Source organism: Rhinolophus hipposideros, assembly GCF_964194185.1.
Source record: "Rhinolophus hipposideros genome assembly, chromosome: 5".
NCBI lineage: Eukaryota > Metazoa > Chordata > Mammalia > Chiroptera > Rhinolophidae > Rhinolophus > Rhinolophus hipposideros.
Genome location: NC_138051.1, coordinates 77,124,600 through 77,150,239, shown reverse-complemented (window position 1 = coordinate 77,150,239; position 25,640 = coordinate 77,124,600). Strand labels below are relative to the sequence as shown.

Genomic DNA, 25,640 nt, shown 5'->3' with positions numbered 1-25,640 from the left:
GGATACCTGTTTTCGGTTTATGATGGGATCCCTTCCTGCTCTCTGTATGGGAGGAGAGTGGGGATCACGCTGAACTCTGAGGAAGTCCACAGGTGAGCATCTCGACTCATTCCTAACGGCCTCAGAGCCCACACTGAAGGACATCGTGGTCTTCCTTTGCATTTGTTGTCTCTTTAAATTGTTCTAACATGTAAGTTTGAGGTACAAATGTTAACCGAGAATAAAAGCGACGGTCTTCTTATCTCAGGCAACACTTCTGTCTGGCCGATAGAGCCAGGTGGCTCCTGAGTCCTCTGAAGAGGGCTGTCACTCATGCCCGAACCCTCTCAACACCCCTGTCTGAGGCAAGCAGTCCCTGCTTCTTGTTCTGACTACTCAGAGAAATCGAACTCCTTAGGTATGTCTCACAAAATACCCTCTGTTGCTCTGAAAGGAATAAAGAAGTCTCTTCTAGCCCAGCCCTTCTGGCCTTGGCAACAAACTTCACCCCAGATCCAGCGAATTTCTCCAGCATCATCATGGGCAGGAAAAGCCCAGTTCATTAAAAGAAAGAATTTATCAACTAAAAAAGAGCAGAATCAAGCAGATGCCTAAACATTTAATCACAAAAATATTCAGCAGTTATTCATTGGGCATCTAGTAGTTGCCAGGCCCGGTGCCAGGCACTGAGATTACAGCCTGAACAGACAGGTAAGTCCTGCTGTCATGAAGTTTAGATTCTATTAGGCAAGATGGATGCTCAAAGGTCTTAGACTACCACTATCAAAGCCTTCTCACACCAAAGCCACTATTTCATTTCATTTTGCTCCTTGCATTGGGCCTATTCCCATTAGTAGGGTTTTGCTCTGCTTTTGTAAATATGGGTGGAGGGGGCAATTTGAACTAAGGACTACAAAGAAGTAGAGAGTGCTATGAGTGGGTGTAAATGGGAAGACCTAGTCTGCCAGAGGTGGGGAATGGCTGTCTATCAAACAGAACGGTCCTCATCAAGGTAGGATGATCTGAGCAGAGAACAATGGGAATTGAGGGTGGAAGAGTGGTCTTGCTGCTGTATAATTTGATCAACCAGCACAAAAAAGGACAATCCAGGGCCAAGGAGGAAGGAGTGGCACACAGTGGTGGTCTACTTTCCAGGGGAGGTCGATATGGGTCAGAGGAGCAGTTTTGGCACCAATGTCACCCTCCCCGTGCCATATGGCTGACTCCAAAGCCAGAACCAAGGTGGGGGTGGCGTGGGGAGAGAGTAGGGAGTGAGAACATAACCTGTTGGAGTTGTGTCACATGCAGTGATCTTACTCTGCCAACCCAATGCCTGTGCCATCCTTAGGACAGTCTCAAATGACCCCATGAGGGGACATGCAAAGCATGGGCTGAGAAAAACAGAATGCAAGAATGTCTGCAGGGCCTCTGTGCTCCCTGCAGGGCCTGTGACTTCAGGCCCCTGTGGTCTGGGCCTTCCTTTCCCACAGTCTACAGATCCATGACTTCTTTACCCTCCCCTCCTTCCCCAAGCAAAGAAATGGAGCCTTTGATGTACCCAGTTATAGAACTCTGTTCCTTCCTCCTCGCCAGCTTTGTCTTGGAAACACAAAGACAGTAAATGGGGTGGGTGATTGGAGCGCTGAGGTTTTTCTGGGAATGAGAATTAAGATAGGACTTAGGGTCTTTGGCCAGTTCCCAAATGCAATGAGTTTATCACTGCCAGGGACAGCAAGTGTACAAAGCTCTTGGCAGTGACCTCTATTGATTTATTGGGGTGGGGGTGGGGGTTCTGGTTTATTTCCCCTGCTCTGCAGACAACCAGTCTTAAGGGAAATAAATGTATATCCAGAATCTGCAAAGAGCAAGAGAGCCACTGGCAAAACTAGCCACTCCCTCCAAGAGAATTCCTAGGGGCTAGAGAAAAAGAAGTCTGCTCTTTTCTTCTTTGCTTTTTCTTGTCTTGTTTTTTCTTGCCTTATCTTCCTCCCTCCCTCCTTCGCTTCTTGTCTGTCCTTTTTTCTTCCTTCCCTCCCTCCCTCCCTCCCTCCCTCCCTCCCTCCCTCCCTCCCTCCCCTCTTCCCTCCCTCCCTCCCTCCCTCCCTCCCTCCCTCTTTCCCTTCCGTCTTTCCTCCCTCCCTCCTTCACTCCTTCTTTCTCTGTGTTCCTAAAAAAGGAATGACTGAGTTCACTATGAATAAGCACAACTAGCAGGGTCCACATCTGCCTTCCTGACACAGGGGAGGGCACCTACGCCAGAGACAGTGAGTATGGTTCTCCATAGGTTGAGAAACTGGTGTTCTAGGGCTCTAACTCATATTGACCATCTTAGCCACAATTCTCAGAGGGAGATCTCTTCTCCACTCTCATTTCCCTCCTTGGGCCTGGCTCTGGGACAGGGAGCTCTGCTTGCCCAAGAGGCTAAGGTAGAAGCAAAAACAACTGGCATCAGTAGGGTCCATGACAAGGGTGGGAGCTAGAGGGAGTGAGCAGTGGAAGCTGTCTCAACCCACACCTGCTACAAATTAATGTTTTGCAGGGATAGTTCTCATTTGGAAATCTCCTTTATTTTTAGACAAAACAGTGACGCTTGCAAGCGTTGGAAAAGTAGTAAGACAAATACCTGAGGCCTTGGGCCCTAAGCATGCTGGAGCAGCTGAACTGCTTAATAACACCCTTATGTCTCCTCTTTGCTGTGGGTTCCTAAAACAGCTAAGATCTCATTTCCCAGCTTTAGGACGTCCTCCAGGAGTGGGAAACCACTCAGCTGAAGGATTGCACAGCTGCCAAGAGCCCTTCTTGTGATTTTCAAGTGTCCTATTTTTCTTTTTGCAGATGTATTTGCCTCGTCTCTGCCCTCCATGCCCAAGCTTCCTGGAACAACATCTAGACTTTGGGAACTATTGGGTACCTTGTAGTCCCTTGGAGGAAGATGCGATTGTGGGGCAAAATGTGATGGCCCTGTGGGGAGTGGTGGCAGGGGCCCTGGGCTGGCAGCCCCAGGCCTGGATTCAGGTCCTGATTCTGCCCTTTTCCAGCCCCGTCTATCACACAATTAAAGGAGGACATGTACGTGAAAGTACTAGGAAGACTACATACATGCAAAGTAACAGTAATCACTGGCCTTCATGGTGTGACTGTCCTTGCCAGGGGTGACATGGGATGAGACTACAGACCAGAGGGTCCCTGGGGGAAGAGGAAAGGTGAAGCAGTGGCTTCGGGAGCAGAGTCCAGATATATTATTTAGTTACAGTTGTTGTTTGCTCTGAATTTTGGTACTTAGGTTTAAACAACCCCATTTTACAGATGAGGATACTGAAACTGAAAAGTTAAGTGACTTGCTCAAGTACAGAGATAGAATTTGAACCGAGAACTGTGTGACCCCAAAGCTCACACTCTTCTCTTGCAACATGTTGCTTTTCATGGTCCTTGAGTTGGGGTTTTAAAGAGAGTTAGTGTTGAATGCTGAGACAAACGAAGTCCTCAACGTGTGGTCGGCAGAAATGTTCGGGGCCTTCTCTCAAGTCCTAATCCGACTCATTCTATAGTAGATGTAGCAACTATTCACTATTCTCTTTTGGGAACCATTCATTACCAACAGATGATGGCCAGGTCACCCAGGGTGACACAGGCTCTGGTTTCTCACTTTGCAGGCCTTGCATAACTTGTCTTCCGTACCAGAAGGAAGGTCCCAACCTGGCAAAGCACTGAGGGCTGACTGGGGCCCATGTCAAATATAGCAAGTCTATATGAAAGACAGTCACCCAGAAGATCCCTGAGTCTCACCTTCCAATATCTTTTTTTTTTTTTTTTTCACCTTCCAATATCTTAAACCAAAGGTCTTTAGACCTCAGGCATGGTTAGCTAAGGTCTTTCTTCCAACATGGGTCCTGCAGGACAGAGGGTGGGACTGCACAGTGGTAAAGACTTGATGTGGATCCTAAGTCAGTGTCTGCTTAATACACTCAGAAGAGATAATAGAAAAGACACCATGGCAATATGGACATCCACTAGAGTCAAAGATAGTAGCTTGTTGTCCTCATGGATGCAGCTTTGCATCACCATCCTGGGTTCATGTGGCTCTTAAAAGAGAAGCCCTAACTTGCATTTTTTTTTTTGTTGTCCTTCTAAGCAGGACATGGGAGCCTGTTTCCACGTAATGCAGCATTCTAGTTATAAGAGCGTGTAAGTAAATTATCATTTGCCTCTACCCTGCAACGCATCTGGATTAACATGTTCAATGGAAGTGGCCAAAGGGCACAGTATTTTGATGCTGTTCAGTCCCTATCCTTAGATAAGAGTAGCTTCAAAGACAGCTTTGCATATTGCCTTTTACCTACCCAAATACCAGGTGTATTAACTTAGGTGTTTTCCTTGTCTCTTTCAAGGTCATGAAGCTTGGTGCAAGAAATCTATGCTCTGAAGCCGCAACAAAGACATTTTGGAATTTAGTTCTCTGACGCCTTCTCTCCAGGAGCTACTAGTCTGTGTGGTAATAAACAGAACGCGATCACAAACAACTGATTTGTTCTTTTGAAGAGGCATCCCTCCCTCTGCTGTTCATCTCCCTAAAATAAAACCACCCACAGGATGAAATGAGTAACTCCTGGAGGAAGCAGTGGCATGGCATTCTTTTTGAAAATATGTCTGGCATGGGAAGTCTACCAGGAAATGCCCTCCAATTGAGGATTAATATCAGGAAACTTGGTCCAGTCTTGTGATAATGGCATGCAATGCCACCACCTCCCCCACTGGGGCAAGGATGAACAGCCTTCACCAGGCTAGAAGACTATTGAGTAATCGGGGGTGAACATAAACATGTGCTCCTTTGGGTTCTGGTGTTTAAACAAAGCAAATGTTAGAAGCCTTGCATTCCTTAATCAAATGGCTTTGAAATATCTAAGTTTAGGTAATAATAGAAACTTTTGACTAGAGTCTTCTTGTCTGCTCACGGTGGGTGTAGACTCGAGGGTGTATTTTGCATCTCTTGCATCACCCTGACCTCATTTTGGCCTTGAGATTGCTCTTTGATCATTCCACGCCTGGATGATGGCCAAGTAGAGTTTCGGTAACTTAGACTGAGGTCTGCCTAAGGTAAGCGACCCTCCCATGTATCTGTATATTCCCAGAACCTAGAACATCTGGCCCTTATGTGTATTCCAAATTTTGCTGAATTGGCATCTTATAGAAATTTAATTGAATCAGTATTTATCTATCGATCACCTACTGTATGTGCTCCCCAAGGTTGTTTGGCAAGATTTTTCAAAGTAGAAAGCCAAGGAACAAACTGCCCCCTTGTTTTAAATGATAGGTCTAGCTGAGAGTGTTATAATTCTGGACTGAGTTGTCAAGGAAATTTTTTTTAAACCTCAGTCATGTGCAGAGCATTAGTTTAGTGCCATAGGGATTTATGAAAGGAAAAGACCAAATGCCTACTCCCATCAAAAAACTTTTATATGCAGAGGTGCTGGAAGGCTTAGACACCGCAGGTACAGGGCAGGGTGGGCCGTCTCAGCAGCTACTGCAGGTCAGGGAAGCAGTGGGACTTGAACAGCTAGGAAGCCTACATGGGAACCTGAAGGGATCAAAGCCAATGGGTTGGGTTTGCCCACCTGATTCAACTGTCAATCCATTTGATGGACAGATTTCCAATCCAATCCAATTTCAATGAAGTGTTTCTTAGGCCTGTTTTATTTTGTTTGCAAAGAATAATGTGCTCTTAGACAAGCTCTGCATAATGGCAAAAAGCCTTCTGGGTTCCCTATTTCCTTTGCAATTTCCCTCAGTATAGAACTTCATAACCTTCAGGTCAAAGTCCTGAATGGGAGAATGGATGTTCATGAAATGGATGGATGGGGAGATAGATAAATTGAATGGATCCAGTGACATAGTCTTTGGAACATCCTTGGATACTCTGAGACTTTAAAAATTGAAGCCAGGCAGACACTGCACCAGCCAGCCGACTCCTATCTTCCTCCTGCAGCCTGTGGAGGCTCTGGAAAGAGGTGAATGCCCTAAGAGGAAGCCTGGGGTTCTCAGTGCTTCCTGTGGTTTCAGTCTCTCCTCTAAAAACTGCCAGCAAAGCTTTAGATTACATGCCCTGAGATTCAGATCGCTCTTGGCCCTGGCTCACTCTGTCCACTACCATCTGATTCACCCTCTTCTAGCTCAAAGCCTTCAATGCTTTCCTACTGTCTCCAGGGTGAAAAAGTTCAAATTCCTTAGGATGACACTCAAGGCCCCCCACATTTGGCTCCTACATACTTTTTCTAAATTTCCCCTCCAACAACTCCCTCCAAGAACAGATATCTTCCTGGGAGAATTATTTATTTTTTTAAATCTAGCTTGGGATTATGAGACTTTAGGGAATACTGGAACCATTAAGTTTTGTGAGTGCACATGTACAAATACATAGCACTTTTTACTTACTAAAAGAATTTTTAGGGCTATTAGCTCATCTGATTTCTCAAAAATCCTAAGGGGTCTGTAGAGAAGACATCATTCCCATTTTATAGGCAAGAAAACTAAGGCACAAAGGTCAAGATCCTTGCCTGAGACCACACAGCAAGTGAGTGGTAATGCAGGTCCTCTGACACCCCACGATTGAGAATAGAGATTTCAATCCCTAGCGTAAGGAACTGAGTCCTTTAAAAAAAATCATGGCCCATTTTTCTTTTTTTCTCCCCTCACAGGCTTAATCTGTGAAATTGGAACAACACAGCAAACAACTGAGGGCTATGGTCACAGTCCACAGACCTTTATGGAAGATTTGGTCTTGGCCCAAATTTTCAAAAGAGCCAAATGGATCAGCAAAACACAAATGCAAATGCTGGGTCCATGCTGACAGGGTATCTTGTGAAATATTTCCACAGGAAGCAAACACAGGCAATTAACTTTGCCATAACAATGCATGTGGTCAAATAAAAAACAAAATCCTCAGAAAGAACCTGCACCCCACCCCCAGCTCCTATTTCAAATGAATCCATAAATCTGGCTACTGACCTCTAATCAAGAGCACACACACACTCACTTCCGGCGGCATTCTGACCACTGCAGGGGGCCTTCTGAGAACCACTGTGACCAGCTCAGGAAGACACACAGAACTCCTGATCCCAGCTAGAGCAGGGGCTTAGGTGTTACGATTCGCACTTTGCAGACGGGTAAACTGAGGAGAGCAAGCTGAAAGGACTTAAATGTATAATTCTAGACAAAGCATATGGCAGAAACAGGATCAGAGCCTACTCCCCAGGTCTGGGCCCTTCTCTAGGGAACAGTTTCTCCAGCTCTCAGCATGCTAACCAAGCCCTAGCCCTAGCCATCCAGGGGCAGTGTGATCTGGGCAGCAGAGTCTTGGCCAGCAAGTTGGGAGATCTGAGGGCAAGTCCTGCCTGGCCAGGGGCTGCTAAGAATTTTAACCTCCTTTCCTTACATGGAAACGTTTGCATCACACCTGTGGAGCTGGTCCTGACGGGTAAGATAGTGTGAGTATAATGGTCTGCCTGACTTCTTGGTCAGCTCTGTAGCACTCAACCCCAGTACAAAAACCTTTGCTGGTCAGTGTGTTGCTGTTACTGCACCAAGGCGAATATCCTTTAACCTACTCTCCCACATAAACTGAAGATTAACCACTCCCAAGCCTCTGTCTTCTATCTGTCTGGACTTCTTGAAGTGTTTCAGTGATTTTCATGCTTGGGGTATTAAACTACAGACTGTCAATCAAATCTAGCCCACTGGCGATTTTTTTATGTCCCGTGAGCTAAGAATGGCTTTTACACTTTTAAATGGCTGGAAAAAAATCAAAAGCAGAATACTATTTTGTGAAAAAATGTATGAAATTGAATTTTAAGTGTCCATAAATAATGTTTTGTGGAACACAGCCACGCCCACTCATGTATGTTTTTTATATTGTTGTTACAGTGTAGCTGTTTTTCTATGGCAGAAATAAGTAGCAGTGACATAAACCATATGACCCCAAAAGCCTAAAATTTATACGATCTGGCCCTTTACAGAGAAAGTTTAGCTGTTGTCTTTTCTTCTTCTTCTTCTTCTTTTTTAACCAACCCCTGGTTCAGTGTAAAAGGCAGGCTACAGAATCACCCTATTTGCATAATCACCCTATATACTTAAATTGAGGAAGAAAATACACCAAAATAGGGATTATATCTGGGTGCTAGGGTTAACATGCAATTATTTGAATTTCTTCAACAAACATGGTAAACATAAAAGTATAACAAATAATATTAACGACATTAGGAAAGTAAAATAGTGACTATGTGTCCTATCTTACTGAGGGCCAGGTACTTTTTATTGTTGACATGCTTCATTTTACCGAGTCCCCTTTCTACCCCTATGCATAGACATCTCTATTCTACCGATGACGAAAGGAAGATTCAGGGAGTTTCAGTAACTTGCTCTAGGTTACACCCCTAGTTAGAAACACTTTGTACATTTATGGTGGAAACACCATAAATTAAGAAACTTAAGGAACAAAAGAGAACAGGCTGAAAACAGAAATTGGTTTAGGAAGAGTGTATTGTTTTAATTCCCAGGAGACTAATCCTAACAGATGATGAGCAACTTAGAGATGTTTAGGGTATCCTCATGGCTGGTCTACCTCAAGGATGAGCTAGGAGTACCTGAAAAAAGGCAGAGCACTGTGCTAATGAAGGCTGTGTGTTCCGAAACTTGTCAAGATACAAGCTGCTGACTTCCAAAAATTTCTCATCACATCTTTCTTGAATTAAAAACAGCATAAATGTCAAAGAAGAGAGGGTCTGATTGACTAAACTATGGGGCTGCTACACAGTGGAATACTACACAGCAATTGAAGAGCCAGGTAATAATCATACCGTTGCTGCTCGTGTTGGCATCGTGGTTTTGAGACTGCTCTGTGGGAAAGCAGGATGAAGCTAATACCCAGCTATGTCAAGTACTAATGCTAGCATGCATGGTGTCCTTGAGAACGAGGATTCTCAGCATAGAGAAAGGAGGCCCAGGTATAAGATAGAAGGGGTAACACAAAATCCCCTGTAGTTTTCAATTTGAATAGGAAGTATCAGTACGAACTCATGATGTACTTTTATCACCACCAACAACCTAGCTCTGTGCCCTGAAAAGGCCTAGAACCGATGACCAACCCAGGGACAATGAGCATCCCAGTGCCCGGATTATGGTCTCTAAAAACCACTTCCCTCTAAGAGCAACCAGGAATCCCTGGAGAAGTGGCTGATTTCAGGTCTGGGTAAGGCCTGGACCATCTTTGTTTCCTTACTATTTGGATGACATCAGACTACTAGGGTCATGTCAGAAGGAGCCGACTAACCAGAAATGGCATAAGCATCAATAAAAATAATAAACAAAACAGATAAAATACATCAAATATGTTTAAACCTGTGAGTTTACAAAGATACTAAAAACACAACAAAACAATCCTAACTGGCCACCATTGGAAGATGATAGTAAACCACTCATTATTTTGAAAACTAGCAAATAAAGGGAAAGAATCAAACATTTATCCTATTTTTCCTATAAGAACTACATTATTAGATAATCACATAGTAGAAGTATTCAAGTATTTGTATTTCAGCTAACAAATGAAGAAAGAATGATAGGATTAGAACATCACCATTTACTAACCCCTAATTAACTAATGGATATAAGCAATAAACACCAGGGGCTGCCAATACCTCAAAAAGAGAGACATCTAAACAAAAGACCTTCTGACACAAGAACACAATGAAATCTATGAAGTAGTGTTACCCACAACAATCAAACATAAATCTGATTAAATATCTAAATAAAACTATCAGTTTATAGGAAATACAGATGGCAGAGGGACACGCTAAAAAGCACCTCAGGGATGCAATCAGAAAAATCCAGAGTGTGGAATCTCTACAGGACAAAGAATCCAATTTCTTCATCAAATAAACTGCAAGGGTGCTGGGAGAGGAGGGGCATGTGAAAGAAACCTGTGGGTTAATAGGCACTTAAAAGATATGCCCGTCTACTGGAATGTGTAGGCCTTATTTGGATTCTGATTTCAAATAAGGATTAAAAACAAGGCATTTACGGAATTTTCCTGACATTTGATGATATTAAGAGATTATTGCTACTTTGTTAAGGTGTGACAGTGGTATTGTGGTAATGTAAAAACCAAAGGGTCAGTTTCTTTTAGAGATGTATACCTAAGTATTTACAGATGAAACAATATGTTGGTAAATATATACAGGTAACCCCCGTATAACACGGTTGTTAGATTCCTAAAAAATGCTGTGTTATGTAAATCTGTGTTATACAAAACAAAGAACTAGTATAATAAAGGGAGTTAAGTTCCAAAAATTAAAAAAAAACATACTATTATATTTTATAATTAAGAGAAATATCTTTATTAAAGCAATTTTCACCAAAAGTATATCATATTAATATGTATTAAATAATGTTTTCTTCACCATCACACTAAACACAATTAACCGAGGGAGTTTTCTTTTTGACACGATATCTTCATCCTCGGAACTGAATACTCCACGAACAAAATGGAATTAAAATTCTAATAAATTTTAAAATTCTAGAGTCAAATCTGATATGACATCCATGCTTGAATGAAAAATTTCAAATGAGATATATTTTGCTCTTAAAAACTCTTATGCTCCGTGTTGTTCAGGAATTTGTCTAATTCTCAAAACATGTTAGAGCGAAATCGTGTTATAGAAGTGCCATGTTATATGGGGGGGTACCTGTGCGTGTATGTGTTTGTGTGTGTATTTATTTTATTATAACATATATGTATTAGGTTGGTGCAAATGTAATTGCAGTTTAAAGGGTAAAATTACTTGCAAAAACTGCAATATACATATATATATATATATATATATATATATATATATATGTACATATATATGTACTGGATTATTTTAAAGGAAATTTTTTAAAAATATATTTTTATATCTATATTTTTTCATATCTATAATGAAAAAATACATATTTTAAAAATTTCCTTTAAAATAACCCAGTGAGAGGTGAAAAAGTGGGGACACAGACAAAATGAGGTCAGCCTTGTATTGATGATTGCTAAGGCTGGAAGAGGGTCCATGAACATTTGTTCTTCTGTTCTTTCTCCTTTCCAACATGTTTACAAATTTCATAATAAAACATTAAAACAAATGCTTTCTGATGTCATGCTCGGAGAGAGAATACCAGGGTTAGTGCATCAGCGTTCTGACCAGTATCCCTTTTCTTATGTTTCAGGAGTAATGGAGAGTTGAGCTTTGTGCTTTAGATCACTTGTCTAGGGAGCTTCTCCATCACCCATGGAGCTTTCCCATCCCTCTCCTTACAAGGATGTGTCAATATGTGTTTGGAGCATAGACACATACACACACACAGATCTATCAGGAGAAAAAGATTTCTCATGACTTATTTTTCTTGCTGCAAAGGGTGTGAGGCATTGGTGGTTTCATGCAAAAACACTGAACTTTATAGAACAAAATCTGCCTGGTACAGACAGTTGGAGGAGTGGAGTTCATGACCCGGGTGAAAGAAACGATAGTTACAGTGTTAAGGTTAGTAGATATTTCCCTCTTGAAGTTCTGAGCAAATGACAAGGCAAATGTGCATGACAAGCGACACTGGTTATATTCTCATGCCATTATTTGCATCGGTGCCTCTGAGTTTCCTAAATTAGATAATACAGTAACACCCCCTTATCCACGGGGATACATTCCAAGAGCTGCAGTGGATGCCTGAAACCTCGGGGAGTACCAAAATCTAAACGACTTCCACTACCATGCTGGAAACGTGACAGCAGCTCCTTCATCCACAGACGCACCTCTCCAGTAATTTTTATAGTTTTCAGGCCAAAGCTATTCCTGAATGTGTTTAACCACCCCTTATTTGCAGTAAATGGCTTGGTGTCATTCATTGCAGGGGACCCTTTGCTGAAGTCTTCGTGTAGGCACACATGTTGCCATCAATTGAAACACATTTTTTGTTTATGTCTTTCACCCACAAATCTAATGTCTTTTCATCTTAACTAAGCACTATCATACAATGTGGCTGTAATTTTTGCAGCATGAGGTACAACAGCAAAACTAGCCACATTTCTTTTTCCTTCTTCACAATTTCACGACAGAAGATTCGTTCTTACCATAGATCTTAGCAAGCTCAGCACAAGAGTTTATTTCTTTCCTTATTCAGTTGAGAACTTTCACCTTTTTTCTTAAAGGAAGCACTTCCTGGCTTCTCTTTGGCATATCTGAATTGCCAGCATCACTACTCTTGTGCTTTGGGGCCATTAGTAAGTAAAATAAGGGTGACCTGAACACAAGCACTGTGATACCATGACAGTAGATCTGATAACAGACAAGGCTACTAAGTGACTAACAGGAGGGGACCGTATAGAGTGTGGATACGCTGGGCAGAGAGATGATTCCCATTCTGGATGGGATGGAACAGGCTTGAGATTTCATCACACTACACAGAATGGTGCATGGTTTAAAACTTATGAATTATTTATGTCTGGAATTTCCCATGTAATATTTTGGACCACAGTTGACCATGGGTAACTGAAACTGTGGAAAGGGACACCACAGATAAGGGGGGACTACTGTATGAGGTTACTATTTGGGGAGCACCTCAATATTCCAGGCCCTGCACTATATAACATGCCCCAAAGAATGACCAAAGCCCCTGCCCTCAAAGAGATTACAGGTTAATGGGAGAGAATGACAAGGAAATGGACAATTTCTCCAATGAATAAAATGGCTCCAAAGGGTGAGCTCTAGGGTTTAAAGAAGCCCATAGGAGGGACTCCTTGCCCTGTAAGGCACAACCAGGGCACAGATGCTAGTGAGTCTGGTGAAAGAAACAGAGGCCACATAAGCTACTGTGAATCACAAGCTTTATGCTGAGGGCTGGGAGGTACCATCGCTAAAAATAAGCATCAAGTCAGTTTCTTACTTCCTGGCCCCTAACTTTGATTTCCTCTCATCATCCTATAACCCGTGACAGAGCTTAAGGTTTTGCTCTCATCTCAACTCTCTTCATTTTTCTCACCTGAGGGGTCCTGTAAAGAATCTGAGTAGTTTGCCCTCTCACAGACACTACCATAGTCTCACTTTATTTGTGGTTTTGCTTTCTGCAGTTTCAGTTACCCACGGTCAACCGTGGTCCAAAATATTATATGGGAAATTTCAGACATAAATAATTCATAAGTTTTAAATTGTGCACCATTCTGTGTAGTGTGATGAAATCTCAAGCCTTCCTGTTCCATCCCATCCAGGATGGGAATCATCTCTCTGCCCAGGGTATCCACACTCTATACCGTCCCCTTCTGTTAGTCACTTAATAGCCTTGTTGGTTATCAGATCGACTGTCGTAGTATCACAGTGCTTGTGTTCAGGTCACCCTTATTTTACTTACTAATGGCCCCAAAGCGCAAGAGAAGTGATGCTGGTAATTTAGACATGCCAAAGAAAAGCCAGGAAGTGCTTCTTTTAAGGGAAAAAGTGAAAGTCCTTGACTGAATAAGGAAAGGAAAAAATTGTTATGCGGAGATTGCTAAGATCTGTGGTAAGAATGAAACATCTTTTGTAAAATTGTGAAGAAGAAATGTGTGCTAGTCTTGCTGTTGTACCTCATGCTGCAAAAGTTACAGTCACATTGTGTGATAGTACTTAATTAAGATGAAAAGACATTAAATTTGTAGGTGGAAGACATGAACAGAAAACATGTTTCGATCGATGGCAACATGTTGCGCCTATATGAAGACTTCAGCAAGGGGTCCCCTGAAATGAGCGACACTAAGCCATTTACTGCAAGTAAGTTGTGGTTAAACAGATTCAGGAATAGGTTTGGCCTGAAAAATATAAAAAGTACTGGAGAGAGAGAGTGTGAGCACACATTGACATAACTTTTTTGATAGTACATAGTTGTAATTGTTCTATCTTATTATTGTTGTTATTAATCTCTTACTGTGTCCAATTTATAAATTGGACTTTATCATAGGTACGCCTGTATGGGAAAACACACAATATATATAGAATTCATTACTATCTGAGGTCTCAGGCATCCACTGGGAGTCTTGGGACATATGCCCTGCAGATAAGGGAGAACTACTATATTTGGAAATTACTATGGCTGTCGTATAGAGTGGTGGTTATGAGTGTGTGCTTCATGGTTAGGTGAACTGGACTCATTGCCCTACCAGCTCACTAGATCCACTTTGCTGATGTGTTATGGTTTCCAGATTCTACTACTGACTTATTATGGGACATTAGATTTAATAAAACACTATGAAATGTTCCTGGTAAAGATAACACATATAACTATACATTTTTATTTCTGTGGAGAAATGTAACTAGTCTAGGAAAACAATCCTCCCGGAATTTCATTGTGTACCTACCTGGAATGGTTTCCATTGATGGCCTTATAAATAATCAAACCTGAAATTCTAACTATATACAATGCCTTGGACTCATGTTAATGGTTGGGGAGGGAGAGTGGACAAATGAATACTTTTTGATAGAACCATTCAAGTAGCAAAGCAAACCTGGGCGTCTTCGAATGTGTATCTCCCTCCATCTTTGACGTTTTGACTGGTTATCTCATAGCTATGAGAATCCAGGTTGATTGCACTTGGGGCCCCTGGAGCCAGAAACTCTTGCCAGATTTCTTCCACCCTCTTGGCCACATCCTGTAGGGGTTGTTTCTTGAGATCTTGGACAGCCAACCAGAACCTGGAGTGGAAGTATGAAGAGAGTCAGTTCCAGGGGGTTTAGCATGTGGACTTTGCTGGACATGGTCCCAGGACGGACACCCCACGGAACTCAGGCTGCTGCACCTCCCAGGCTTCCCTGCTGCCACTACCCAGGTAGGGACGGCCGCACATACAAAGGGTGCGCCACTATTGTGGGGACTGAAAAGTTTAGTGCGTTAGAAGATCAGTGTGTTTCTGGTTACCAAGGAGCTATCTCTCCCTCTACCTCAAGATTTCTCAATCACAGCACTACTGCCATTTTGGGCTGGATAGTTCTTTGTTGTGGGGCCTGTGCTGTGCATTGTAGAATGTTTAGCAGCAACCGTGGCCTCCATCTACCAGATACCAGTGGCAACCGCTCCCCAAGTTGTGACAACCAAAAATGTTTCCAGACATTACCAAATCTCCCCTGGCTGAGAACCACTGCTCTACATAGATTATCATGACACAGACAGAGGTGAATTCCTTTGTCATATCTGATTGGGATCAGTTAGAGGCTTCAAAATGAAGGAGAGATAACAAGCAGATAGAATCTTGGAATCACAAAGAATATTTGGGCTGGAAGGACCCAGCTATTTATGTTACAGATGGGGAAACTGAGTCGATTCACAACATTAGTGTCCAGCACGGTGCTGGCTATGGTCGGCGCTCAATAAATGGCTGTGGATTGAAGATGAGCTCACCTGGAACACAGCTGAAGGGGCATACAAGGGGAACCTCTCTCAAAAGATTCTGCAGGCATCACTGGAGGAAAAAAATCTCCTCACTTCCATATTTGCCTCTCCTGAATCCCTCAGTGTCAGCATGGCAGCGGCTGTCGGCAGAGCTGGGTGTGAGCTCTTTTCTGCTGAGAACAGCAGCAACCGGAGCCAATCTTGGACAATAGGTCCCAGGTCCTGAGGACGGTTTCCAAGGCAGCCCTGGGGAGGGCTTTCAGCAGGGCCCAGGTGTGGGTGGCACACTGTGCCCTGTGAACAAGACAGGCCAGTTTTCCCATCAGTGAGATGAGGACTGGGTCCTGGCTATGTGTGATAGCCATGGGAATCACACAGTCAAGTCAACAAAAGGGCAGGGACAAGAGAAGCTGAAAAACAGCATGGTGGAAAGTGCATTCAATCTGTCATTGAATTTCACCCAAAGTAAGATGTACTTGTTTTTTTAAAAGGTTAAGTATGTTTTTCTGTTGCTGTTCAATGTCTTTAGAGCCAAGTGCGTGGCCCAAAGGCACCACTCAGTGGCTAACCCGGGTAATGCAGCTCCAGTTCCACAAGGAGGGAAGACTGGTGTGTGCCTGTGTGTGGTGGGCTACAACTCTTCCCCTGATTTGCCATTTGGGATTCTAATAATGTCCTTAAATAAACCTCAGGGTTCCCTTGGTGAACCTGAAGGGCACGAGTGAAAGGCAGGGAAGGAGACTTAATAACTTCACTCAACTAAAAGACGAGGAAGCACAGCTCTGTCCTCACCCCGGCTATGCTGCCATCTTGGAATTGTGCCTTTCTCGGTGTCTTTCCTCATCGGTACAATGGATATAAAGTGGGTGGAGGGATATGCGACACAGGTTAGAAGGACTTGCCATCCAGGTGTAAGCCTGAAATGCTTTCAGATCCTATGGTGGGAGCTGTGGTGGGGTCAGCGTGGTGGTCACACGTTCAATACCGGGTCAGCATGATTCCCTGAATTTCATCTCTTTCTTCTCCAATGGCCTGGACAAAAGCAGCCTAGCATTCTTGCCACTGCCATTTGTTGTCACCTGCCCTTCAAACCCAGCCCTCTCTCTTTCTGCTGCAGGTCCTTGGTGCTCATGTCCTCTGGATGCTGGGGGAGAGGAAAACAGTAATGGTTCTTTAAACAGAGTCTGGAGGGATGGGGCTGTGAGGTTGAAATGAGCTCTAAAGCTGCTCAATTGTGTAGATGGGCCCTTGAAACTCAGCTGGGGACTGGGAATCCTCCATCCTTCAGGTCTACTAGCTAGGTTGCTTAGGTCTCTCTGTCCCACCCTCTGAGTCTGCCTATGAAATGAAGGAGGTGGCTGACTGTGTAAAGGTGAAAATGGTCACCTGCTGACGACAGTACAGGCTTTCTTCACCTGGGGAACAGTGTTTGACAGGCAGATGGAATTTAGGACACCAGCTCTAAAGAAGCCGAGGGTGTTGACTTTTCAAAGGACTGGAAGGAATGAGAACGGGCAACTCACCAAACACTAAGTAAGTCCTCTGCAGCCACATGCTGGGGAGATGGGAGAACAGCCTTCTCTTAGGGAGTCGCCTCTGGGCTGAGTTCCCGGCTGGAAGCGACTTGTCTGGGCCAGCATCCTTCCCAGCCTACCAGACCCTGCCATCTCTCACATAAATGGCTGACACCTGACGATTTTCCTGCTCTCTCCATCAGTGTCACCCCTGTCACCTTCCGTCCCTCATTCCCATCTGCTCTGAGGAGGAGCCATTGAGCCCCTTTGGGAAGACCCTGAAGACCCAGCAGCTTCTGACTTATGCAGGCTCCCCGAGGTTCCTGAGGCCTCAGGGTCCCTTTTGTAGAATGATTTAGGAGCCATGTTAATGCACATCACTCAGCTGGGGACAGAGAAAGTCTGGAGCTGATATAAAGGGAAATTTCAGAATCAAATGTAATAAACTCTTGCATTCAAAATTAAAAGATTCCCTTCATCAGATAAAAACTGAGAATTAAAAAAAAGTACAAGAAACAATGGGCATGCCAGCGGAGGAGGGGCCAGAGAAGGAGAAGGAGGGAGAATGGGAGGGGGGAGGAGAGATGACATTCCCTAGAGGGTAGTTTTCGCTTCTTGCACACGCGGAGACCCTCTCGGCCTTCTGTCTGCCTTGGAGGTGACCTGCCTTATCCCTCTCAGGTGCCAGCGAAAATGCTGTCACAACAGCATCCTGACATCCCATATGTGTTTACCATTACCGGCTTCGAAGAACCTTTGTGTCAATTTGAAATTCAGAACAGGCTTTGGCCTGTGTTTGCCATCTGCAAGCCCACAGGCCTGAGCTGGAGCTGTGAGCGTCGGCTGCCCAGACACACTCTCCCAGAAAGCGCCACAGAAGTTCCTCTCAGCACATTTACTAACGCAGGGAGGCCCACTGAGGCTTGTACAGCTTCTATTCTTATCAAAAGCCAGCAGGTACTGCTCTTCCTGGAGGACGCCAGCAGGGAGGACGTCAGCAGCAGCAGCAAATCCACCATCCTGCACTAAGCCTCTGTGGCTTGCAGCAGAAGGGCTGTCATGACTGACAGGCCACAAGGACTCACTGGTATCAGGGAGACCACCTGTCCTGCCTGGCCCGAGTCATCGGCGTGCAGGGAGGTGGCCCGTGTGTCGGCATGTGATCCACATCCCTGGCTTAGGAATGCAGCCCAGACACTGGCCTTAGGGGAAGGCAGCCTGGGCTCAGATACCACCAAGCTGGTGGAGCAGCAGTGGATAGGACTGGTGGGTGGTCTGGACCTGCCCCACGTGGCCTCCTGGTTGCTGACAGGAAATGGACTTTTCTCCTTACAGCTGGCTGGAACAAGGAAACCATGCAGCGATTAGTCATTGTCCACTCTGCCAGGAGGTCTGGGCAGCTCCTCAATTCCTAGCTTATCCAGCTTTTCGTAAAGTAGGATTTTCATAGGTTAGAAACACCCAGGGTTTAGTTCGTTTGCAGAGAAAAGCAAACTCCATTCAGAAGGAAGGGTTTCTGTGCCCTCTGCTGGTCAACAGAGACTCAGGAACAAGTGATCCAACTTGACTTAGGCTCTGGTTGGGCTGAAACCATCTGGCCTGACATTAGTAACGCCATCAGCAGTATACCACGGAAGCTGGATTATGTTCATCAGGCAGTGGCTGAAATGCCACAGATCATCATGATGTTGTGGGAGTCACCTCTGTCTCGATTAATCATGTGTTTGGTTAGTGGTGAATCCCACCAGACCTGGTGAACCTTTGGAGGTCTTTCTAAGACTTGGGGCAACCGTCAGAGATGGGGGCTCCCCAGGCAAATCTGGCAACTTCCCTGTGTGCTCTTTAATTGCTTCTCCCCTCAGCTGACATTGTGTGGAACCAGGATAATCAATCTGCAGGTTAGAAGAACAACCCCATTCTCTCTGGAGACGGTGCAGCTCATAAAAAATGTACAGGGGACGCTCTTTGCTGTGGATTTGGATTTTTAACTCATGCCCTGCCGTGTGGCAGAGGGGTCAGGTTAGGGAGGACAAAGATTTGTGCAGGGGAGACGGAGAGGGGCAAAGGTGGCAAGGGTCATCATTCTGGAGAAACGTGCAGAGAAGGGAAAAGGGCAACATCACACAACTGGAAGTCCCTGCTTGAGAAGTGGGAGGCCCCCACCTTATGGAAGAGAGGCTACATGCATTCCAAAGGCAAACAGCTATCTCCAGGGCCCACCCAGTGCAAACGGACCCTGGGCGCAGCTCAGGGTGTTGCAGGCAGTGTTCTGTCACATGCTATGCTGTCTGCAGCACTATGTGCTGGCCATGCCCCCTCCAGGCTGCAGATGACACCCCTCCCTCATCTCACAGGCTCACCGAAAAGGAAAGAAACATGATCAGAGGGGACTTCAATTCACATCATATTATCATAGACATCTTTCCTTAAAGGCTCCAGGGTAACCCTTTGCTGTTGTGACAGCAATACCTATGTCTCTTTGGAGCTCCTGTGTTCTGTATTCTGAAGCTCTGGTATAAATTCAACTACCTGGCTACTTAACTGGTGCTCCAGATACTGTGCAAAAATGTTATGATCTTAGTACCCCTTTCATTGGAGATATGCAAGGGAACACAGGAAAATGGATGTGCGGTGCCCTTTGCAATGTGTCCAGTTGAGGTCTGGTCAGTCTCTCTCTCTCTTCCTCCTATACTCCAGTGCCAGTTGCCTGGGCTCTTCACCAATCCTGGAGAAAAGGGATGGCCCCAGCATGGCCAACACAACAGATGGGGAGTATCCCTGAGCTGTGCCACATTGCACAGCTCCAGGAGTTGCCACTCACTGGACCACAGTGGAGGTCCACCTGCAGGGCCACATCTGCACAAGGGGTAAAACATATTCAGCTCTGAGTCCTCGGGACCAGGGCCATGGTAGGTGCTAAACCAGTATCTGTGGCTGAAGGAATGAATACAAAGGGAAGGGGGAGAAACCCCCTGCTTAGGAGTGACTGAAGAGTCTTGAAGGTGAATGATTTAAAACTGAGCTTCGTCCCCATATAGCCAATTATGCTGAATATCATAAAAGGGGAATTTGGACCTCCAGCGAGGATTTTAGAAGCTCTTGGGCTATACTGTTTTAAATCGCTGTCTGTTCCATTTCCTTTTTCCTCTCATCCGTCATGGATTAGAGGGGATCCTCTTTAAATCTGGATCCATGCATTCATGTGTAGATTAGGCACCAGCACACTCACATACACTCTTTCACCCAAGATTGAATGCAGCCCCCAGCATGGGAGGGGCTTGCTGGCAGAGGCACGACAGTCAATGGCAGGATGCGGCGTTGAACACCTACCAGGTACACACTCCTCCACGCACTCCAGGCCTTACACGTAACGCATATTTCGTGAAACTAGCTCAAACTGTTATGTGGCTGTGGCTACACTTAGACTGGGCAAAGCAGTGCCGAACCAGAAGATGCGCCTGACCCCGGGCTGTGGGCATTCTTCAAAGTCGCTGTAATGGTGCAGGTGATGGAGGCCATAAGGCCCCTCACAGGTTGAGAAATACTCAGGTGAAGGCAGCCCCTGTACCACTCCATCTTGTGGACCCAGGCGGATAGGTATGAGAAGGAGAGATGGGAAAGACTCGCATGGGTGGCTGATGGGGACCAAGCTGGGGATGGCACCTAGGGCTGAATGGGTTGCATCTTGGCAGCCTCTCTAGGCTGCCTGGATACATCGTGCTGGCCACAGAGGGCATGGCTTTCCAAGCAGGACCCACGTCCAGGCACAACACACGAGGCTGGTCTGAACATTACCCTAATGAAGAGTTTAAAAGTCAAGTCTTCTGTTAGAAATACCTGATTAGGAATTGAAACGAAGCTCTGAGATGTGTTTAGCATAACGCCTCAGCATAAGGCAAGAACTCTATGTCATAACCTGAAATCAGATATTCAACCTTCTCTGGTTTACAATAGGCATACAGCTGCCTAGAAAGGCATCAATACACACAGTTAATTGGCATCTACATGTGCTCCTGGGACATTATGGTGTAGGAGAGTCCCAATGCCACACCTTTGAGAATCTTCCAGCTCAGAACACACTCTCCTTCATTTTTGTCTATCAGTGGCCTGTGTATTCTTCAAAGTCCAGCTTATCATTTGTCTGCACTGGCTTACATTCATCCCTCCCTTTTTAAAACACTTCCAAAATGGTTCTGACAGTTCATACTCGTTTATATTCATTTAATGATGTAAGAGTCTCTTGTGTTTTTTCCTCAAGGAAAAAAAACATAAGGTCGTTGCAGGTGAAGATCATGCATCTTGACTTTCTTGAATCCGTCAGCAGACTCTTGTGGGGCTTGATATGGCAGAGGTGTGTAATAAATATCACTTGACTGATATATGGGACTGATATGGTCTCTCACTCCAAATAAATAACATGGACTTTGTACGTTAACACTGGAGTGGACAGTCCTTTTCCCACAGTAAATGCTTTGGCTTGTTAAAAAACAGTTTTAAAAAGTTAATAAAACTGCTCTTAGAAAAAATGATATTGGAAGATGGGAATTAATCTGCACATAAAAGAAAACCTGGTGCCAAGAAAACACTGAGATTTCCATCTTATTCACTCAGAAGTCACTAGTTGCCTAAGTTCACTAATGGGTCTTAGATAAATTACATTTTCCATATGTCTCTCCTTCTACATCTACTACAAAAAAAAAGCCTGAATAACAGGTTCCCAATTTTTCATGACCATGGACCCTTTAACTTTTAATGTACTCTCTTTCTGTCCTCTCTCAATGGACCTCATGCTTTGAAAGTTTTTTTTTTCCTTTTACTGAACAGTAATTATTAAAACATGAACACGTTTTCCCTCATCTGAATGAGTCATAGACCAATAGAAACAATCAGATGTTGCATTGGCATCAGGTGACCAGAGTAATTCCAGTAGAGTTGACAGAATTCCCCCCAAAAAGAAAAGCAGGTTTTAATGACTTAGTTTTACAGTTAGGTCTGCAGTTATTGAATGATATTTACTCTTGCTTTTTGAAATTCTGCAATGAGGCTATGAACCCCTTCTGGTTGGCCTATCAAGTACTCAGGACTCCAGACTTGGGAAGAGAGGGTCTCTGAGCTGTCTTTCACGCTGAAGCTCCACGGAGCCAAGGTTTTAGTTAATGGATAGTGTCATCAAATCCATTTGACTATTTGCTTGTTATTGAAGCTGATTCCAATAACTTGAACAAATGTCATCTGGACTTAAATAAATGCTGGTGTTGGTAGGTGCTAATATGGCGATAGGAAAGCTGCATATGAAGTTTGTTCTTCTCCATTTCAATCTTCTCCAGATTAGCTGGACTTAGAGTTTGCACCATAATGTTTTACTGAGAAATGGAGGCAGAAAGAGAGACTGATTATGCAAATTTCTTTATCCACACTCTGCACACCGTTCAAACTTTTGAGAGATTTACCTGAGGTTTTCTGAACTGAATTCAGACTCCAGGAATCGTAGAAACTGGTCTCTCCCCATTGGGTCCTTCAACATCTCGTCGAAAGAGAAGCCCCATCTCTTTACTCGCTGTTGGCTGGGCTCTTTGCTTTTGGGGGGAACAAAGGTATAAAGAATGATCAATACTAGGCGAAACCTGTGTCACATTCTCTCCAGCATCTCAAATCTATTTTGTTGCTACACGCCAATGGGAAATGTCGCAAATTTAAGTGATAGATTCTATAAAACCTGTGCAAACTCTAAATGCAGACTTCTGTATGCTAACATCAGCCAACAGTAAAAAGTCTCTCTAAGGAAAGCATTTAGATTAGGGTCACCAGGATGTGTGCCAAGTGGCTCCTGTCTACAGGAAACACAACTACCCCATTGATTGGGTTCCCCTGGACCATTCCTGTCAGTTACAGGCCCAACTCTTGACTCCATCACGTCTCACTTTTTCTCCTGAATAACTGAGGATGGCTTGTGAATCAAACCTTTTATCAGAGACCTTGTGCCCACCTGCCACTCCGTCCTCCCTCCACAGGGAGAGACACAGAGTTCTGTTTAGATCCAAGTGACATACAACTGGTCAGAGATGAATCACCTCCCCCGGGATAAAACCTATTCAGTTGTTTAGAAGCAGAATGTTGCATTCATTTATTGATTTAGTAACCACCTGCATGTCTTTCCGATGTTCCAGGCATCGTTCCAAGCATTTGATATCTGTTAACTCACTGACTCCTCATAGCTACTCTGTGAAACAGGTACTAGAATCATCTCCATTTGACAGACAGGGAAATTGAGGCCTAGTGATCTTCTGCCCAAGGACACACTAGGAAGTGAAGGAAGACTCAAGTCCAGACAGTGTGGTCCCAGAGTACGGCTCTTAACTCTGCTGTCCTGTGTCACCTCCAGATGACCCTCCTCAGACCAAAGCCGGGGATGGGTGGAGGTGTGGTCTCATTCTTTTGGTGTTGGAAGATACAAATATTTCCTTCAGCTTCTGTCTTTCCATCTACAGTTCACTTACTGTATTTATTTCCCTGACCCTTCAAGCAGCAATAGGGTCCCAGTTCACAAGTTACGTGCTGTAATCTCCCACCTGAGGAGTATTCTATGGACCTGCAAGGGAATGTCAGGCCCCATCTCAGACATAGGAAACCAGAATCTACAGTTTAATAAGATCCCTGGGTGACTTAAGTGCACATTAAACTCTGAGAAGCACTGGTCTAGTAATACTTCTTTTCCTTCTTTTTAAAAATAGACACATACTTTTTATTATCTCTCACAGATATTAAGTAAATAAAATCATGTTTTCTTGTGTTATGGAGTTGACATATTCTCAATATTTATCTTAGAAAATTGGACTGAGTAAAAAGGGGCAGAAAGCATGTGCATTGAAAGGTTCGGAGAAACAAATAGCTCTAGACCAGTGCTGGCCAATAGAACTTTCTGTGATGATGGAAATATTCTGTCTGTGCTCACCAACATGGTAGCCACCAGCCATGAGCCACGAGGCTCTTGAGAACTTGAAATGTGAGTAATACTGACCAAGAAACTGAATTTTAAATTTTATTTAATGTTCAATAATTAAAGTTTACATTTAAGTGGCCACCTGTGGCTAATGGTTACCGTAGTGGAAAGCACAGCTCTGGACTTAAGCAATTCAAGCCCAACCCTTCTACTTCTGCACCGCTAGACATAACCAGCAGTGGCAGGGTCTTTTAATGCCGAGATTATGTGCTTGCGCTCGGGAGGTTCTCGTGTACAACTCTGCATGTCCAGGCTTAGCTCAGTGGCGTCACAGTAGAAGACTAAGCCCACTAGGTGAAACAATGGGGAATTCCATGAAAAAGCTCCTCTAAAGTACCAGGCTGGGCCTTCTACAACAAGCCAGGAAGATAGGTCCTGTATTCTCTCAAACTCAAGGCACAGAACCCATCACGCTCAATAGACTTCTGAGAGACAAAAAGTACTGTTTATAAAGAAATCCCCCTTGGCTCGAGGCTAGCAGCAAATGTAAGCCCCAGAGAGCTGCAGGATATCATCTATTTCTGCCAGGGTCATGCTGTGACCTGGAATGGACTCAATTATCTGCTTTTTGCCAGCCAAGGTTGCAGATCCGCAAGGGTGGTGCTGGTGGAAGCTGCACCCTGATCAAAGGCTGTGCAGAGACAGGCAGGTGTGGAAACATCTCTCAGTCTTTGGAGTGATTGCCTCATGGGTGCACACCCACTACCAGTGTCACCACTTTCTGGTACCCAACTGTGAGTCCACATTCACTCCACCAGGTTCATTGGTGGGGACAGCGGTGGGAAAAGGGACATTTTGGGGGTGGGCCAGAAAGCTTGAGTGTCGTGCTAAATGCAGAATCAGAGGCCTAGGACAGAGGACAGAATATCCAGAAAGCTGCAAGGTCAGCCTTCAAAAACAAGGAGATCTGAAGAGACCAGGTATCCTGGTGTGGTAGTTTCCTAGGGTTACAGTAACAAAGTACAGTAGTACATTGGTTTTTGCACGTCTCCGTTGACGAACCTTTCGGTTTACAAACCGCCGTGAACCCGGAAGTAAATGCTTTGGTTTTCAAACACGCCGCAGACGTTGAACATGTCACGCGACTTCCGCTGAGTGCAAGATCCTGAGGCCTAGCTGTTGGCTGTTTTTGAACGTTTCAGAACTCGAATGGTCTTCTGAAAGGGATTACGTTCGAAAACCGAGGTACCACTGTGCCAACAAACTGGGGGGCTGAAAAGAGTGGAAATCTATTACCTCACAGTTCTACAGGATGGAGGTCTGAAATCAAGGTGGGGGCAGGGCCATGCTCTCTCTGAAGGTTTTAGGGGAGAATCTGTTCCATGTCTTTCTCTTAGCTTCTGGTATTGCCAGAAATACGTAGCATTCCTTGGCTCGCACAGGCATCACGCCGATCTCTGCCTCGGTTGTCACATGGGCTTCTCCCTGTGTCTCTGTTTTCTCTTCTTATAAAGGCACCAGTCATACTGGATTAGGAGCTCCCCTACTCCAGTTTGACCTCATCTTAACTGATTGTATCTACAACAGCCTTCTATTCTTACTTGGCATTGGTGTCCCTTTTTCAGAAAGGCCTCTGTGACCACTCAATCTATAGTGGGGATCCTATTTCCAAATAAAGTCACATTGTAAAGTTCTGAGAAGGCCATGAATTTTTCAGTGGCACTATTCAACCTAGAACATCTGGGGTTCCTCAGAGATCCATTATTCATAATCAATCAATC

The 25,640-nt window shown here is 44.4% G+C and overlaps 1 protein-coding gene across 10 annotated transcripts in view; it reads right to left on the bottom strand.

Annotated features, from left to right (window-relative positions):
- Positions 1 to 25,640, bottom strand: part of RGS6 (regulator of G protein signaling 6) — a 464,887-nt gene that overhangs the window by 30,246 nt on the left and 409,001 nt on the right. For all 10 annotated transcript variants that reach the window (XM_081050402.1, XM_081050408.1, XM_081050404.1 and 7 more), the window contains 2 exons: positions 22,370 to 22,495; positions 14,525 to 14,711 (listed from right to left, as the gene is read on the bottom strand). In XM_081050402.1, coding sequence (XP_080906528.1) covers positions 14,525 to 14,711; positions 22,370 to 22,495 — 313 coding nt within the window. The remainder of the gene's footprint in view (positions 1 to 14,524; positions 14,712 to 22,369; positions 22,496 to 25,640) is intronic.